General features: G+C 37.1%; 1 protein-coding gene across 3 annotated transcripts in view; it reads left to right on the top strand.

Annotated features, from left to right (window-relative positions):
* Positions 1 to 12,259, top strand: part of LOC117238853 (lachesin-like) — a 52,628-nt gene that overhangs the window by 22,962 nt on the left and 17,407 nt on the right. For all 3 annotated transcript variants that reach the window (XM_033504065.1, XM_033504063.1, XM_033504064.1), the window contains exon 2: positions 8,712 to 8,870. In XM_033504065.1, the coding sequence (XP_033359956.1) occupies positions 8,712 to 8,870 (159 nt within the window). The remainder of the gene's footprint in view (positions 1 to 8,711; positions 8,871 to 12,259) is intronic.

Genomic DNA, 12,259 nt, shown 5'->3' with positions numbered 1-12,259 from the left:
ATGTACAAGCAGTTCTAAACTTCTTAGACGTTACGTGTACAATAGTTACGTCTTTTGGTTAATTTTACTCGTACATCGCATTCACAAACTTGGATTATTCGACTCTGAGACATACGGTAATTTATCACACGCGTAATTGAAGATTTTACATTTACAACTATACGTTACTCGATACTTGTACGTATCTTTTACGTATCTCATTAAACCGCTTGACGTATTCTAGCACCATGCCAAGATAACGAATTTCAAATATTTTTCCGCAAAGTTAAGTCTCGCTATATTTGTTTCTTTCGATCGCCGAATAATGATCGAATATATAGGGGAACATATATCCCGATTTGCGTTTTTGTTTAGAGCAGATAGTCTAATTTCCCTGGAGTCTATCTTTATCGCGAATCTTACTTCGCCATTACGAATCAAGTCTCGCAAGTAGCCTGCTCAACTAGTTTATCGTAATCGAATCGCTCAATCCCTCTTTGAAACTTTATAAATAAATCATTTTGTTCTTTTAATTTCATTTTAGACAGGCCAGTGTAATTACCATACCGCTACATCTAATACTCAGTCGATAAAAAGCAAATAACAATCTTAACGTTATGTAGCTACTTCGTTTGATGTTAATAAAAAAAAAAAGGTCAAAATTTTCTATATAAACCAAACATGTCATCTTATGTTACAGCGTTACCTTATCGAAATAAGCGTGTTTAGATACAAAAAATGTTATTAAAAAAATGCGTACTTTTGCTACGATTAATGATTTGTATATCATATATTTATGGAAATTATCAGTTATAAAAAATTACCAATGATTAACTATCGGTTAAGTATACTATAACCTGTTACGTCGTATTTTTTGCCATTTATTACCATCGAGAAGCCAAATATAGCCAAAAATGCCATATCGATGGCACTTTTGGTGTCGTATCTCGTCTACCTTTTCACTCTCCATCGAATTCACTTTAATCCATAACGAAAGTGGGCTATAAAGTGTCTTCGGCGAAACGACTGTACCGTCGTATCGAAAACGAAAGAGAAATGAAATAAACGAAACAGATTCAGATCGATTCAGTTGGTTGATCTTTTTCGATAAAAGCTATTTATCGTCTAGCTTGCCGTAGAACGTCGCAAAACGACGTATTCGTATAAATACATTCTACATTCTGTCTGCAAATAAAAGCTCCGATAAATGAAATTTTCGATTTTCTATTTAAATCGTTTGTACTTGATTGATCGATTACACGCTTATCTTCGTTAATAATGCTACGGAAATATTTAAGAGGGATTGACACAAAGCCAACATATTAGTCAGACGGGAATATACTTTTCGTAATTGAACGCGTAATTGGAAGCTTCTTTGTTACGAATATATTACGTTACCGTAGATGGTCAAACGTATTAATGCGAAGATGAAGAAATATGTCGTCACACCAGAGACGCATTTATAGCGTTTTGAACTGACAAAGACGATCGTTGTAGCTAAACGGAATAGCCATTCTATATTTAGATCGTTAGGTGAATAGGAGTAATTCTTCAGGCCCCGTTGAATAACCCATGGCAATGTCAATTACGTTTACGATAAGAGTAAAATAACTCTGTAACTTTAAATATTCGCCATATATTTTCCCATTATACACGTAACAATTCGAGGTTGTTCGTGCGCCGATAGTTACTTGTCCGTTTCGATCCCTCTTACGTCGCGTTGCGTATAAATTCTAATTTTTTAGTTACATTTTGCCGTTACATGCCACTTTAACGTCCTTCGAAATTAACACTTTAACTTTCAAATGCTTGATCATCCGTATCAATACCGGCCTATGCGAATATTTCATATTTACAGCTCGGAATTGTAGCTACGCTATATTTTCCTGTTATCGTTCTATCCAACTGGCTAACCAATTTTGTCGCTTCTAAAACAATAGCATTCCGCGAGTACATTTTCCTATCACATAGAGGAAATAGGGAATTATAATCGTAAATATCATAGCTAAAGTTGTTCAAGGTGTAAACGGTGGTAAACAATCAGGATTTTAATTTGTCGATCTTATATTAAACTAAAAATACTGTATATTAACCAATACTTTTGTTACAATTATTATAAAACGAAATTGGCTCGATCATCGGCCATGGATTCGATTAAATCCATCTAAATACAACCTAGCGATGGGAACAAAAGTGGAAGCTAACGGACTTCCGTGTGCCAAAGCAACCACTTGTAAACGTCATTCTCGCTTAATCTTTGACGGCGAAAGCATCACACCATCTGGAAAAAGCAACGTTCAAACTGCGAGTAAATATCACGAAACCGTCGTTACGACTGGCATGGCGGGATCGGAGGTAGCATCGGGAAACTAAACGCGAAACTGTACGTTAATCTCGGACGCGCTTCCTTCGCGCGTTGGCTTTCGTCGTTTCGACGGAGTACCGCGTGTCTCCGTATCTAATTCGATCGCATCGAGTTAGCAGGTGTTAGGTAGCCAGCGGGTTTCAAACAGCGCGTGTACGTCACCGTAAGGTTAGAGGGTAAACGTACGAGTTGGAACGAGCGTATGGACGTTTCGCGAGCACTGCGAGGGAAACGAACGCGGGGAGGAAGAGAGTGGTAGAACGGCAGAGTGAACGGGGATAGCGTACAAGTGGGAGGGCATCGATAGACTAACCGGGTGGCTTTGACCCGCCAATTCAGCATCACCCATACGGGTACTCAACCGCAAATCGAGTTCCGGCCGTAGGGCGGAATAAAATCGACTTCATCCCCCGAACGACCCTTCGCCCTTCACCTGTTCTCTCCTTTCCCTGCTAACCGCACTAGCTTCCGGCCGATTCGCATGTAGGCGAATCTGGTAAGACATTACTCGCCAGGGACGCGTTTATTCGACGCTCTGGGAGGAAAAGCAAGCTGGAAAGAAAGAACGGAGGAGAGAGTCAGCGCGCCTATAATCGACATAGGCGAATGGAAGATAGCGAGATGTCTAGTTGCTCGATGCATGTGTATTTATAATATCGTATATCCGTCTATGATACGCGAGTGTGCGCTTTCGCTTTAGATAGATCCCAGAGAAAATTGACTTCCGACCTATTACATTTTTAATGCTGAATTCGCTTTCAAATTGTTAATCGGTGAATTCATTTTTACGTTAATTCGCATTTGTTTCTTTATCTCGAATCGTCTAACTATACAGCTTAATCGACGATAATAGACAAAGTGTGTTCTCCTCTTCTAAATTCCTTGGAAACGATTAAATGAAAACCAATCTTCGGTACATAAAGATCTATCAGCACGCACGATGTAGAAGAATGTATGTACATGTGAAATATCCAAGGCGAATTACACGTCGTTATATTGCTATATTTAATATATCAAAAAAATCTCTAATTACATTAGTTAGATTCCATCTGTTTAACTGTAGTCGTAAAAATATGAATTTGAAGAAATACCCGCGGTCTACTAATAACAGCCACCTATTCGGTTTCCTGAAATTTTTATCTGCTACTCTATGCTACTCTATGCGTATATAACGCGATATAAAAAAGTAAAATTCACCAAAGAATTGAAACGCATCTCGTTTAATTTAACCGCAACGGTTAATCACCGGCAAAAAATACGAACCGCCGAATCCTACAAATTCCGTAGAAATGTAAAAAAACGATAGGACATAAAGGACTTGTCTGTCTATGAACAAGTTCGGTACATGGAAACGATCCAACGTAGGAACTCTCGGTTCCGCAAATGGCAAGCTAAATGCAAAGCCCGTTTCCGTTGTCGACAAAAGTAAACGGCGGTGCGTTTGGGGTTTGAAGAGTCACCCCGTTGGACAGGAGACACACGGAGGTCAAGTTAAAAGAGCCGGATTTTAATTGTTCCAACTGGAAGTCTCGGGGCCAGAGGAGATTCACAGGGATCCGTTACGATTTTGTCTCCGTTGATGTTGTAGCTGCGTCGGTTACCGTTATCGTTCTCCTCTTTATTACGCGTATCGTACGGTCTCTTCGCTTACGCGAATGCACGGAGTTATCCGCCGTGTGTTTTACTCCCGTCCGTGTAATATACGCGCCGTATGAACGAATGCGCGTACGACGTAGTAGAATTTATGGCTGAACAGATATACTTAGCCGGCGTGGACGGCGTTGAGTGTAACTCGGGGGCACGTTATTGTTGCGTTAAGTGTTACGACAACCGGTGAAACTCGTTCCGTAAACGGAATGCGAATGAGAGAGGGATAGATTTATCGCTTCGAAAATACGGGAACGCCGACCGTATGTACACGCGAACACGAATTTCCGGCCACCGAATGGAACACCGATTGATTTCCCCGTTTGTCATTTTATGAATCTCGTTGTGTTTCGTTTTACGTAGCGAGGCTGACACGTGTTCGCTCGAAGCTTATGACGCTCCGGTGCTAAACAGTACCGCTGGGTGATAACAAAATTGATGTCTGGCCAAGTAGTACGACACGATAATAACATGGACGATGAAAAGAAACGAGAAAGCGAAGATTACGCGTTATCATGGTATTTCAACGCGATATTGACTTTACAATTTTCATTTTTACTCTATATAATACGCTTACATAATACATCTCGTACGTAATACCTTATACATACATATATATCGTACAGTATACAGTACAGTAATGTATAGTAATCACTGTATAACCAGAAACATGTTTATTCGTTTAAATATTAGGTAAAAAAGTAAAATTATCAAGCTGTATTATAATAGCTGTAATATTATAATTATTAACGTCAACCAGTCTGTGTGGACACCAGATATAATTGATAAATAATTCATAAAAATCTATCTCGCTATTCTATATGACTTTCTTCTTACTTGTACGAACGCTTCGATATTATAAATTCTAAATACCTCAGAATGATATTAAAGGTAAATTTTAATAAATAATTAATCTTTAATCTTTATACAATATATGCGTATACTTTACATTTATTTTAATTTATCCTTTTAATTTATTTTTCTAACTTATTCCGGAAATTTGCTGTATTAGCTTGCTAGTTCTACGCGCTTCTATATTTTTAGATTTACTCTTTCCTCGACATGTGCCGTATCAAGTTACTAGTTTTACGCGTTTCTATACTTTCAAATTTACTCTTCCCTCGGAACGTGCCGTATCAAGTTGCTGGTTCTACGTTCCTATATCTTTCTCTTTTTTTCTTTTTGGAAAAGCCCGCCCCTTACGCGATACACACACCAATCACATAAATTTACGTAATAGCAAGCAAATCTCCGCATGTACGATGATTATGTAGATACAAGGCTAAAAGGTGTTACGGTTTTATGAACGCGCTTGTATGGCTCTTCAAACGCCGAAAGAAAACATTCTCTCGTGTATTAATTAATAATTCTCGATTAAATACAAACACGTAGTCACGCAAGAACAGAGGCGATGGAGATTCAGATCTCCTTGTATGCGGGACGTCACGCATGACCTAATGCGATGTTGGATGGCACGGGGTCAGTGTGATGTCAACTTGTAGAAATAACCGGTGGACCGGACGATTTCGCACCTTTGCAACGATTTTCGTACGTTTTTTTCGTTATACGATCTTTGAAAATTGCAAATTTATCGTTTATACGCGTTCGTATTTACTGGTTTCTCTTCATATATATTTTTATATTATACACTCACGAAAAAAAAGGAGACTAATTATAAAAAATAATAAATTTAACATATATTCCCTTGAATGTTTCTTCGTGCACGAAACGAGTCCTGTTATCCTAAAAATTGTTATCTATTTAACCATGAAATAAATTGGTAAAATACAGAAGTACCGTTACTATTACTGCGATAATGCTAAACGTTTTACCGACGATACATCGTCCAATATCGTAAAACGAATCACGTAGACACGTATGTTTATGATCCGACGTAACAGATCATTACCGCTGATAAATCTGAATTTATGTTTCGTAAACTGAAAACAGGTTGCAATTTTATTTCCGCAAAACACCTGCTGACCCCGTTACGAAAAACGATACAAAATGTACAATACAAAGCTAGAAACTGCGCTTGTAAAAGTATCAAACGTTCTCTTCGGCACAATGTCGGTACTCGACAAAGGTGGAGACGTGGAATGCGATGGTAGAATCATGGCTCGGAATTATAAAGAATAATTTACGACTACTTGAAATTAAGATAGCGATGCTAATAAATCTGAATTCTCTGCAGGCGAAATTACGAGCATCGAGACAAAAGAAGCTTCAGTATTATGAAAGAAATTTATTCGTTTAAGCGATAAACTCGCAGCTGTTCCATAGATCGACTCGTACGATTCTAAATGAAATTTGCTACGTTTCTATAGGTATCGTAACTGTTGGAAACCGAATTACGAAGCAAACGTAATCGCGAGTTCATACTTCTTATCTTGGATATACGTCTGCACGTAGATTTAAAAGGATACGTCAGCTCGAATGGCACGAATGTTCGAAGAAGCCTTCTGTGCGCGCGCGCGCGCGTTGTGTGCTTACTCTTTGACCGAAATTCCGATTTCTTTTGTCGCGAATATCACAGAGATGACAATTTTCTGTTCCACGAACGTACAAAGAATACTCACTGCGAATAAACAAAATAATTTTAAACCCGACGTTTTTAACTAGTTGTTCTAAATTATCGCTGGGATCTTTTTAAACTTTTACAAATTTTAACATAACCAGGATAAATACGATACGTTTATTTTTATCGGTCGAACGTAACTTTTAATTATTAACCTCTTGAAACATACGCATTTGTTAGAGACAATCGTTGTTTTTTGTAAATGTAGATGGAACTTCTGGTATTAATTATTAGAAATTAACGATACTTTTTTATTACGATGTAAATGTATTTTTTCCTCTGATTATCTTGTACAGGAAGATAAATGTTTTTCGTGCAATGTTATCGTCGATACAAATCTATATACACGTTAAAAAATGTATTTTTCTTGATATCTTTGTTAAATGATATCATCACGGAGAATTTTATATAAATGTTTTATATTGGACAGCTTTGTTTCTCTCTGTCCCGGCAAGTCCTCGTTCCGCTTCACGTTGCCTTATTAATTATTAATACACGTTGATTGGCTAGTTTTCACGAAATCAAATTACCAATCAGCGTGTCTTGTATAGGTCGCTTTCTCCCTTCCCACGAGCTCCTATCTAGGGCTGGGCAATTTTCCGCGGTGATGAGTGGCGACTACTTTTTAGCGACATCGCGGCGGAGAAATTCTCCAAACTTTTACCGTTACAAACTGACCCTTTGGAATTTCTGCTTTACGATGCATACGTAGAGGATTGAGAGCTTTTCGCGAAACTCTAAAAAAAAAAAAACCCCTAAACGATACTAAGTGCCGTCCATGCACGGTATCAAACCGCAACAATCGTAAACCGTGTCAAAAATCTAACATCCTTTTTACGTTAAAAATATAGATATGGCCAATTTTAATTTACGCGATAAAATAATAAATACGTAATAAAGTCGTGCACTCTGTAAAATACCCCAATTGCGTGAACAAATCGCGCGGCTGTTACAGAAAAAGATATGGAAATTAAAATTCCTTAAACCTGACTCTTGCTGTGCAACAATTTCGTCGTTGTTTCGTCCAGTGTGAGGAAAATGTATTTAAATTCGAAAGATACTCGGTTAAATGTTATTTTATTTAGTTTATATCAAGTAAACCTACAACTTTTACATCATCTTCTATATATAAAATTACTTTATTGCCATATCCGGATAACGAGTACATTTTTCTAAGAGTGGTTAGTCTTTTATCTTTTCAGGGGAAACAGATTGCCGTATAATTCAAGGGGCTGAAACAATATTAGCGATAAAACTATAATCTTCGGTTAATCGGGGAAATTTTTTCTTCAACGCAATTTGTGATATGACGCGCACTGGAAACAGGATATGACTTGGCAACGTGTAAGTTGTCAGAGTGGAAAAGAGGGATATAATGCATAGCAGTGAGAAATAGGTCGCAAAGGGAAACGGATCGTTTATTGTCAGACGCATTTTGCAACTAGAGAGAAGCTACGATATTATAAGCGCGGGAGCTATTTCAAAGTCAAAAGATTTCCAAGTTATCGTCGCATTTAACGCGCATATTATTATTAAAAATAGTGCATAGATCCAGAGAATTTAGATGTTTTTAATATAATGTATCGATATGTCGATAGAACGTTTAATATAATACGAGATCTTTGAATTAACGTTAAAAGCGATAACATTGATCTGTTCGTAAAATTTTTATTTTCCTTCTTCGTAGCTCTCCAGAAGGTTTCACGAAATCAATTATTAATTATTAATTTACGAGAAACTATTATTTTACTCTTTACGTCGTGTCGTTTTTCTGTCCAAAAATAAATTATTCGTTTAAAGAGTCGAAGGAAAGAGTTCAAAGTTTTCATTAAATAATCATTATCGATATAAATCGAAAAGTACTGTTATCTCTATATTTCAGTTTGTAAATTCCTAGTATTAGTTGTAACGCGCAACGTATTAAATGTCCGATTTTGTTAGATGAATGTTCTAAATTGCTTCTTCCAATAATTGTATGAAATGTATCGTTATACATCGCTGTAAGCCGAGGATTTTTCTTCGCATTCGCCACGATCATTTCAAGATTCGATAAAGTATTTTAAGTCTCGCATAATTTGTATTATATGACGCAGATGTAATAGTATCACGCGTGACAATTCTATCTACCTTTATTTTTTCAAGTTCCTCCAAATATTCTGGACTATTCAACGAGCACAGACATGGTGGTACCAGAAGGCAGTAAAGTGACTTTGCACTGCGAAGCGACGGGATCACCGGCACCTAACATCACCTGGCGACGCGAGGATGGCCAATTAATACCCTTGGCAAATGGACGAAAAGGTCGGTTTAATCCTTACCAGAGTTTACGTTGACCAATAATTCAAAAAATACATTTTAAATAGTTTCAAATTCATCCATGAACAAAAGTAATATCGTAAACGATACAACGAATACGTAACATCGATATTATCTTGATTGTTAAAAAGCTCACAATTTCTAACAATTTTCATAATTCTTTCTCTACCCTACTTTACTTTACTTTCTCTACTCTATCGTTTATTAATTTTTTAAAACCGTTGAAACAAAGTTTCGAAAAGTCGTAACAAAGAATGCACAGTGTTCTGCGCAATAATCTCTTCGCGAAGAATCAAATTGACTCTCGGATAAAGAAACAGGAAGGATGCTATGAAAGTGTGAATTTATCGTTAAAGATAAAACTCGCTATCTATCATCGGTTATTCCGTTCGATCTAATTATTCGAAATCCAATATTTTTGCCATTTAATCGCGCGTTCAATTACATCGCGTAGAAAATTCATCGACATATGCGCGACAGCGATATCGTGCATTATACTCGAATGTATACGCTTATCCACAAGTGTCGGTACGCGTTACAAGCATTACGTTTCGTGTAATCGCGTAATCATGCAATCGCGTAACAACTTTCACTCTGTATGAGCAAACTGAAGATTTTCAAGTGCCGGTGTTAAGCTGCAGAAGCATATTCGCCAGATTCGCTGTAACCGAGTCTTGTAATCTCCAGTGAGAGCAAACACACCGCGTTCGAGCAAGGCCAATAGGTTAGAGGCTGGTGATACGTTTGCATAGGTGGGGAAGATCTGCTATATTTGCATTGAAATTGGCAAACACCGGCAGATTGCTATGCGTACCGAGTTTCGCGTGGCTGACTTTTGCGTCCGACAATGAAACACCGAATGGGTTGTGACCGACGTTTGTTCAAACGCCACCACCTTGCCCGCTATGTAATTTCATCTTTCGCATCTTAAATGACGATCGACGAGCGATCGAAGATACGAGTCTGTCAGAAGCGAAATCGATCAACTTCGCTTCTCGTAAATGTCTCACTTTCGTTAATCAAATACGCGACAAATATTTCATTCGTAAGCAAGAAAACACTCGCTTCTATCGTTTCAATTATTCAAATGAAAATATGAGACAAGTACCAGTAACTTGCAAAATAAATTAAGGCAATAACGTTTATCTAGTACAACGTATATTTAGTACAGCCTCGTCGTTTCTTCTCCTTTCCAACTTATTCCATCGATGAATATTCCGAGCGATCGATACGGCGATCAGAGATTACGCGATAAGTACGTATTCGATCGTAGCTGTCGATGACTCGTCCCCTAATTTTATTTTATTATCTACCACTTACGTTCTCTTTGCTCGCAAAGATAAAACGAATTACGACCGATTCGGCTTCTCATTGTAATTCGAAGATCGAGGCCCGCTCTCGATTTCAATAGAAAATTTGGCTGTACGAAGGATTTGTTTCGATTCGAGAAATGATTTTCGAGAACTATAATCTGTTTGATTGGAAGACGATTGAAACAAGGTTCCTCGTAAAAAGTAAAATAAATACGCATATCGTTTTAAAGCTTTTATCGCGATATTTACGCTGTTTGCTATTTACGTCGGTCTGTAAATGTTGTTTAAAGATACTATTTATTTAGCTCAAAACTAAAGTAGACAGAACCGGGACAAAGGGAAACACCGAGGCACGGTGAAATATCGTTTTCTACACGCTGCTAGCAGTAATAGATACTTCGCAAAAAGAATCCAATATTATTCGCGACATTATATTTGTGTTAGTGATATAAAGTCTTTAGGGTTTTTATCGAAAATCTAAACGTTTCACGTATCTATTTTATTTTTAGATAAATGGTGTTTCATCTACATAAATATATATAAATGGTATTCTTTCTCAGCTCATTATCGTCGTTCGGACGATATACAGAGCGTTGTTTTTCATTTTTTCGCGAATAAGTTACCATATATTCTTCGTAAGCTTTCGTTTCATAAAGATAATTTAATAAAAGTAATTTTCCACCGTCTCATTTACTTTATAATTTACTTTCCATTTTACACTTTACATTTGGCATTTTATATTTTACATTTAATTCGTTAATGTTTACTTTACTTTTACCTCACCAACGCGGAAACGTTGTTACAACAAATTTGTTAAACAAATACTTAATCAAGTTTTATAGCAAAGAAGTTTTTATATTGTTTCGTGCGCTTTTAGATTTTATAAAACTTTTCTTGCTTCTGTCCCTTTTATCCTTTTTGTTATTTTATTTTGTTGTTTCACTTTGTTCCATATTCCACCACATCTCATAGTCTGCCAACAATAACATCGCCATCGTATTTTCAGATACACGGAACGATAGCGAACGCATACCTAACGTTGCAGAAAATTTCAGACGTTATAATATTTAAATAAATCCAATATTGTATTATAACGCGTGTTTACGGTAGTACTCTATCCATTTGAACGACATTTATCGGAACAAAATTTTAGTTAATGCCAGATTAATTGAAATTTTATGCTGGTTAATTCGCTTATCCGAACGTGACCTCCTGTTGTGTAAACGAAAAACGATAGGTAGCGAAGAAAATCGGCCAACTTTCACTATACGAACTGCAATCATGTAAACTGTTTGTTCTCGAGTGGTCGACAAATTCGGATGAATCGAATTCGGAAATCGTAGTGGGATATTGCTCTGGAAATTTCGTCGAAACGAAATTCAATGATAAAACGTTTCAAACGCGTGAGCCGCGTGACCGATTAATTGCGATTTGTTTCGCAAGAAATGTAACGAAGGGCTGGACTGGTCACTGGTTACTCGTTAGGTTTCGGCCAGTTTTCGTTCTTTCGTATTTGACGTCGTTCAGTTTGTTAGCTGGGCACAAATATTCCGCTAGATTTAATCGTGGTTACACGACGTACGTAGACTACCCAGACTTTCGGATAAGTAAACTGAATTTGCCGACCTGTAGCTGGACAAGACAACACCAAAACTGTGTTACTGCCGGTTGTCTGTTTCCTGCAAATATCCGTTTGGCCTTTGACCATATGAACGAAAAATTTCATTTTATATAGCTGTCGAAACTAATTTTCTAGTAGCGCAACACGCGAGATTTAGACTTTAAACAATTGTTTGCGTTCCGTCAGAGAAACAATTTCGCTGAACGCAGAAATAGCGAAACAAAGAAATAAATTAATTTTATACGATATAATATATTCGATATAAATCGATAAACGAACAAAGGCTGACATTAAATAAAAGAACCAAGTAATCGGGTATTAAATGATAAATGTGAGAAATTCCTCGTTTAGATAGTAAAGAGCTTTTAAACTATTATGTTTTTATGTAATCGTATAATCCGCAAGATATCGTTAAATTAGATTTTATACGATTCATGTAT

The sequence above is a fragment of the Bombus vosnesenskii genome, unplaced genomic scaffold (assembly GCF_011952255.1).
Source record: "Bombus vosnesenskii isolate JDL3184/JDL3185 unplaced genomic scaffold, Bvos_JDL3184-5_v1.1 scf7180000013644, whole genome shotgun sequence".
NCBI lineage: Eukaryota > Metazoa > Arthropoda > Insecta > Hymenoptera > Apidae > Bombus > Bombus vosnesenskii.
Note: the sequence above shows the minus strand (reverse complement) of the source record. Positions and strands in the feature narration are given on the sequence as shown.